The 7,496-nt window shown below is 46.9% G+C and overlaps 1 protein-coding gene across 8 annotated transcripts in view; it reads right to left on the bottom strand.

Moving 5' to 3' along the window:
* TRRAP (transformation/transcription domain associated protein) overlaps positions 1 to 7,496 on the bottom strand; it is a 112,216-nt gene that overhangs the window by 74,658 nt on the left and 30,062 nt on the right. For all 8 annotated transcript variants that reach the window (XM_081819309.1, XM_081819312.1, XM_081819310.1 and 5 more), the window contains exons 20-23: positions 6,074 to 6,330; positions 3,836 to 4,036; positions 1,227 to 1,378; positions 100 to 299 (exon numbers count right to left, since the gene is read on the bottom strand). In XM_081819309.1, the coding sequence (XP_081675435.1) occupies positions 100 to 299; positions 1,227 to 1,378; positions 3,836 to 4,036; positions 6,074 to 6,330 (810 nt within the window). The remainder of the gene's footprint in view (positions 1 to 99; positions 300 to 1,226; positions 1,379 to 3,835; positions 4,037 to 6,073; positions 6,331 to 7,496) is intronic.

Raw genomic sequence — 7,496 nt, 5'->3', positions numbered from 1 at the left:
GAATGAACCAGCCAGACGGCTCCTCCGAAGCACCACGTCCCGAAGGCACCTCTGCAGCAGCCCAAGCAAGTCCCACAACCACCTCCTCCGCCCACTCACCGCACTGCTGGGCGACTGCCACCATCGTGTAGTGGCGGATCAAGCTGGCGACGAAGGGCAGGGCGCTGGGCCGGAGATCTTTAATGACAGCAGACATGAACGCCCCGGTCAAGGCCTGCTCAAACGTCTTCCGAGCTGGAGTGTCTTGTGCTTTGTAGCGATGCGATATGATGACATTAGGTATGGTCTTTTCTGTAAAGCTGGAAGATAAAATCGAGTCCATCCTAACAACACTGAAATCCTGAGCTGATGAGTCCACCAGGACTTAAACGATGAAATTTCATTATGAACGTTTATAAGCGATGGTTCTAGAGACCCCCAGTATGTTCTACATAACACGGAGCACAGGCGATGAATCAGAGCCATGTTACAACGTGGCGGCAGATTCAGTATTTTTATAGTTTTTAAATAAAGTTGATGTCTGACTTTGATTTTTTTTTTTAACTAAGTAAGCCAAATTCTAAGAAGTAACCCCATCGATGAGCAAACAGAAATGAAAAAAGGCTTCAAGACTGCTATATGCCCGTTATGTGTTGAAAAACCACCCCACAGGAACAGAATCAGACGAGGTTACAGACCTCACTGACAGCACGTGTACCACCCGTCACTGATGCCGTGAGCAATGTGAAAACACACAGGGAAGGTCCCTCCCCCGAAACGTGGGACACAGCAAGATAACATACACACATGATCACACAAGACCATCATCTAAGGTCACAGCCCTAACTGGTAAGAGTAAAATACAAATATCACGGGACAAATATTTGGGGAATGAACGGATCACTGTGGACCAGAAAAGCAAAAGATCCACTGAACATCTGCCATATGCCAAGCACTATGGATACACGAGTGAGCAACGGGAGAGAAAAGGGCAGGACCGTTGCCTCCTGAAGCTGACAACCTCAGGGAGAGGCAACCATCAGGAACACGACGACTGAGGTAAACTCTAATTCTCAAGCTCCTCCTGGTTTCTCCTCTTCATTTTCTCTAAAAGACCAGAAAAGCACCACTAGGCAGGTAAACTCGCAGGAGCATACTTAGCGCTAGGAAACCTGGGAGGTCCTCTGCACCCCTACGTCCTGACGTCTAAGATGCACCGATCACAGGGAACCACATTCCAAACATACTTAGGGTGTGCGAGAAGCTGGTAGAGGGCGTGTTTATTGTCCTCCAGACTCATCATTGCCACCAGGAAGCACTTGATCACCTCCCACGCCTGCCTCCGGTAGTAGGGCTCAGTGTTGGCACTTTTCAGGCAGTCCAGAGCGGTTTCAATGGCCTAAAACAACGACAAAGAAATACAAAAACTATGTTTATGCAGAAATTACATGATTACTCAAGTCTTTATTTATTTTTAAAGATTTTACTTGCCAGAGAGAACGAGCATGCAAGGGCACAAGCACGGGGAGTGGCAGGCCAAGGGGGAAGCAGGCTCCCTGCTGAGCAAGGAGCCCAATCCCAGGACCCCGGGGTCATGACCTGAGCCACAGGCAGACGCTTCACCGACTGAGCCACCCGGGTGTCCCACTCAATTCTCTCTTTAGAAGATAAAAGGGTTTTCTTTATTATTTTCTTTCCCCCCAGAAAACCTACATAGCTACACACACATTTTATCCTACTCAGGTTGAGAAGGAAGGCGGGGGAAGGCACAATCACACACAAAATCATGTGAAGCCTTTAACAGCTAAGAGGCTAGTCACCCTTAAGGACAATTACACACCTATCACTCAAAAAACTGATCTGTGTTCAGGAGGCAACATTTCCCCAGGCTGTGTGCGAGGAAGCAGAGAGGGGCTGCCAGGGACAGCAGCTGCCCTGCAGGCTCACGTGTGGCCACACTGAGCAGGGGCACAGCTCCTCTCTGAGTCACCCCTGGCTTACGGGGCTAATTTCGGAACTGGTTAAGGATCAATGTAACCTTTAAGCCAATTCCCTGCCAAAAGAATAAAGGATCGCCAAGTGTGCCCAAAGGGGATTATCTGAATGGGGATTCCCTGGCACTCAGCTTGGCCAGGCTGCTTCTTCCCTTGGCCTCGGCAGCCCCTCCGCCCTCAGCTGTCAGCTGCTGGGAAACCGGCCCCTCGTGCACCTCAAGTCCGTGTGGGGCTGCAGGAGGACTTGGAAGCCTCTCTTCAAAACTCGGTTTCTTCTCGGGGGAAAAACTACTCCTAAAGAGATTTCCTGGCTCTGCTTAGTCTATGCAGAGGTCAAATACAGGTCAGGTACCTTAGTTTTCACCACTAATGCCCACCAGCCCTGACAAGGCCGAAGCAAACAGAATCCTATGCGAAGGAAGTTACCTAAAATGTGGGAACGTGCTACTGACAAAGGATGTTCACTAGAGCAACTTTCAATGTAAAGACGGACTTTTAGCTGTAGTCTCTTAGGAGGAAACTAGTGTTTAACCGGCAGATATTTTTTAAAAGGCTTGGGTGAGAAGCCGGGGTTACACCTCCCCCTGAGGTCTGGAGAGGACCCCCATCCATGGTATGGGGCTGGGGGAGGGTCAGGGACAACGCATGTGCGTGAGGAAGTGTGGGGACAGGATGACTGAGAGATGAGGATGCAAAATAACTAGAGGGACATTTACCCATGACGGATATCATTCCTCCCAGATGTTAAGAAAGTCGTTAAAAAAACAAACCAACCACCACAGAACCCACTAGTGGGTAAACTCCGTACACAGACAGGTGAGCAGGCAGGGCTCCATGGTATGACACACCAGGACAGTTAGCCTGAGCACAGGGAGAGCTCTGAGTCGCTCCAGGCCGCAGAATGCTGGTTTAAGACCAGATCTTCAAGGAGTTTGGGAATCCCAGCTGGCATCTGGCTTATGAAACAGCTGAGTCACACAGATGCACGCAAAAGGCTACTCTCACACCCTTTAAAAAAAAATACCCAGTCTATAATGGCTAGATAATGGTAACAAAAGCTGTTAAGACAAGGTGGAAAAAGGCTGGCTCTGTGATAAGGGGGAGAGTCAACCTTGACAATATAGATGAGAACCAGGTGGAACAATATGCATGTGACAAAGGACTGGGAGGGCTCAGTCAGGTGAGTGGGAAACAGCTTTCAATAAAGGTAAAGCAAAAGTAGTAGAGTGAGACACTCTGGTAAGATGTTGGGGACACAGTCTGTCCATTTTTTACCCAATGAAACAGGAGTTCTAAATGGCAGATGGAGAGAGAACAAAGAGCTGTCTGCAGCGGGCTAATAAGGAGCCAGGAGAGACAGCTGATGCTCAGGAGTGATAAGTATTGGATTAACCTGGGTTCTAAACGACACTTGAAGTAGAGCCTGCCAGGCATCAAAACAGACTAAGTTCAAGGGGAGGATGTGCTGGGTATCATCACCTGCTGCTCTGTCAGGAAAGATGAAACTGCTCAAGCGTCCAAAGTTCTCACGCAGCACACCTCCACCGACCTTCTGGTGTGATGAAAGGCCCCTTGCCAACCAAGCTGGTCCCCAAATACATTCTGTACTTTGAGTCAGAAATTCCCTCCTAAGGGGCACCTGGCTGGCTCAGTCAATAGAACATGCGACTCTTGATCTCAGGGTTGTGAGCTCGAGCCCCACACTGGGTACTGAGATTACGTAAAAATAAAATCTTTAAGAAAAAAAAAATTCCCTCTCAAGAAAGCACATGTTTTATTTATGTATTTTCAAATAGAAATCAGCGTTCTTAAAATGAAATGTGCAGGATCTTTAAGAAGCTCCTGAAAATTTCCAAATTTACCTTCTCCATCGGGAGCTGAAGAGATGCTTTACAATCGGAAAACTCCACTGTGATACTTGGGCCTTGAACCTCAGTCACAACATAGTGCAGCTTCTGGGATTCCTTCAACATCTTCCTGTTACTGCCACCAAATTTACCAAGGACACGGTAGGCCACGTGAGAAATGCTATCAGCCGGATTGCGCAGGGTGCGCCATAAAGCCTACAACCCAACACACTTTCATTAAAATCCTTTCAAGGTGATGCATTCTCGTGGTTCATAGATCAAAATTCGCAAGTTATAAAAGACTATTTAGCAAAAATTCTTCCTCCCATCTCTGTCCCCCAAACATGCACTTCCCCTTCTTGGGAGAAAACCACTGTTACTAGTCTTGTGTGTCCTTCCAGAAATATTTTGTCTTTAAAGAAAATGCACACATAAACATAAATATCCTTCAATGCCCCTGAAATACAAACGGTAGCATATGATAAGTATCGCAGAGCTCAAAAGCAAGAAAACTAAGCAACATATGGTTTAAGCATATATACAAAATAGGATCAGAAGCATGGAGAGAAATGCTAATTACTGATAAAGTTCTTGTCCTGGGGTTTGATGGTGAGTTCTCAGGTTTTTACTATTATTAGGCTTTATAATGTATAAACATGACAAATTCCTACAAATAAGACAGATAAACTATCTTACACATTTCAAACCTCACATTAGAAAGGATGGTGAAGAGGGGAAACACGGATCATGACAGGACCTGCCTTACAGGAATACATGACAAGGATATGTACCTCGTACTTACAATTAGTGTAAGGACCACACGCACTCACCTGTTTCAAAAAACTCTTGCCAATTTTCCCACATTCCCTTACCTGGACTATCTTAAGTCCTAAAAATTACTATGTCTGTCTATTTAAGTCAATTTTCTTAAATCACTTTCCATAACTGTCAGATAGACAACATAAAATCTTGAACTTTTCTTTAAAGCAAAATTTCAATTTCTCTTACGTCCCTAAAGGTCCAAAAAGACTTGTCCTTAATGAACACCTGTTGAGAGGTGCTAAGCCTCCCTACCTCCACCCCTGGACCCAGCCCAACCACTCCTCATGTATCCTCAGGAAAGGGAAATTCTGCTTCACTCCCCAGGAGGGGGTGGCATTGGGAATGAGTGTTGGTTGATGGGATCACAAAGAGATGCTCCTTGTCTAGTGTGGGGGCGGGGGTGGGGAGTTTACTGTCTCTCCAAAAGCAGGAAGTCTCTCCTTAGGGCTGTCTGCCCCATGGAATGGCAAGAGGCCCATGAGCCCATCCCTGTCTCCTCCTCCTCCTGCATGGTGCTCACCCACACCTGGATCAGGCCCATGGTCTGCCTTCCAGAACCAACAGTGCTGTTCTTGAGGTAGGCTCTTGGTCGAGTCTCCAAATGACAACTTGGAGAGTGGACTTAGGGCCCTGACCCGACCTTCAGTATCCTCCTCTCCCACCTAGATGGAGCCCAAATCAGGACTGGTGGGGTAAGTCTCCTACGCCCAGCCTCAAGTGCATGCTGCAGTTTCCAATCTGGACTCCTGTCTTTTAGGAGTTAGGGAGTCTCCATCATATAAAGCTGGCGTTCTGACCCCCTCCTTGGGGCCAAATACTCTATACCAAAGGGGCAGATGAATAAGTAACTGGCACCCTAAACCTCTAACAATTACTATGTTATGAATCAATACGACTGCAAAACACGAAGCAAATACCTGATATTTAATATACAGACTCTCATGAAGAGAAAATACAAAATGTTTTCACAACAATCTCCTTGATTATCTGCTTCATTTCCCTTGACCCCAAAGTGGACACCTGCGCTTCCCTTAGGAGTCTGCTTCTCTTTACTGTGGTATCTCAAGACCTTCTGTGGATAAAGAAAGGATCTCCCTGGCAGCATGCAGTAACTGTAACACCTGCCTTCATAAGTCATCAACTGAATGAGGACGTGCCACATGTGAAAGCCCTCCGAAAAAGGGAAATGCTACAAAACGAATGTCTATTCCATACATAGAGTATTTCTTCACATCTTTTCGTAAGCCAGAAGACTCCGAAAGTTGAAAGCTACACCACTTCATCTTGCAGAGAGCCCAACGTGGGGCACAGGGAGCTCAATGGAGGCCCGTCACTTCTGGAAACCACTAGCCTAAAATTCCCAGTAAAAACTAGAGACGTGAGCACCCAACGTCCTGCCCTGTGCTGGCACTGGTGAGAACTCGAGCTTACCTGCATGAGCTCTGCGCGGACTGGCTGAATGTGGTCATAGAGGAAATCAGGCTGCAGGTTGTCCACACACAACTCCAGGGTCCTCAGGCCTTGGCTGACCAACGTCTGCGACCCGTTGAGAGCAGACACCAAGGGGTCCATCAGCATGGGCAGGTACGGCAAGAGCGAGCTCAGCCTCACGGGCACCGTGAGACACAGCTCCACGAAGAGGTCCTTCATGTGCTGCTTGTGCAGACCGCTCTGCAGCATGTTCAGCCCTAAACACAGGGTTTGCGGACGTCAGAGAGGACAGTTACTCCCAGACAGGCCGAAGTCAACTGTACCAAGTAACGGTTCTGCCTTTTATTATCAATATACCTTTTCTGTAACCATGACCCCTTCTGTCGGTCATGTTCACAGTAACAATAGCAGGCTGAACACAATTCTAAATTATAATTTAAGCTATAATTACTTAACATCAATCTTAATGAAACCGTTAATATTGTACATAGATCTTTTAAAAGTCGTGTTACGTGGGGTGCCTGGGTGGCTCAGGCGGCTGAGTGTCTGAATCTTAATTTTGGCTCAGGGTCATGAGATGGAGCCCCACGTTGGGCTCCGTGCTCAGCGTGGAGCCTGTCTGGGATTCTCTCTCCCTCTGCCCCTTCCACCCCTCAAAAAATAAATAAATAAAATCCTGTTATGTTTTTAACAAGCCCAATCCAAAGACACAGACCAGTAAGATGCATTCACCTCAAGCTTGAGGTTTACAACTTTACATCTTTTATCAGGCTTCCAACAGACCACAATTGAGGTCTATGCTGTAAAATAAATATTTTCTTTTAAAAAATCCACTTCTGTTTCCTATCAATAGAGAGGAACTTCCTTTTTACAAAGTCAACCTCCCCACTCTTCACGAGGGTACCCTGAACTCCTTCCTAACTGAAACATGTCAGATCAGGACGTGCCCTGAGTGCTCAGAGACAAGCTAGAAAGGATGGAGAGACCCAGAGAAAAGAGGTACCACAGCAGCATCACTGGATTCAGAGTCCAAAGGAGGAGGAGGAGAGGGAAAGACCAAGTTCCCACAAGGGGATCCACCTGAACACAACAAGGTAGGGAGAAATGAGCTTGGGGACAGCACAGAGAGTGCAGGAGGAGGAAATCAAACTCCTCAGAGCAGAGGGCTCGGCTGGGGATGACCAGAGATGGGGTTAAATATGGACAATGGAGCTGGATTATGGGTGGTGGACATAGGGCCATGTTACAGGCAATGTGGTCAACCATTTCCCAATGGCTCCTAAGTATCGTATGTTGTAAACGGCTTCTTTTTAAGGAGCCCCTTTTTTAGCTCTGTATCTTGGAAGCATTCCTGCTTACATGGCAACTATAGGATTCTGTTTATGCAAATGTGCAGCAAAATAAAAATATAAACTTATAAATC

This window comes from Leptonychotes weddellii, chromosome 5, assembly GCF_054177405.1.
Source record: "Leptonychotes weddellii isolate Sample4059 chromosome 5, ASM5417740v2, whole genome shotgun sequence".
Taxonomy (NCBI): domain Eukaryota; kingdom Metazoa; phylum Chordata; class Mammalia; order Carnivora; family Phocidae; genus Leptonychotes; species Leptonychotes weddellii.
Note: the sequence above shows the minus strand (reverse complement) of the source record. Positions and strands in the feature narration are given on the sequence as shown.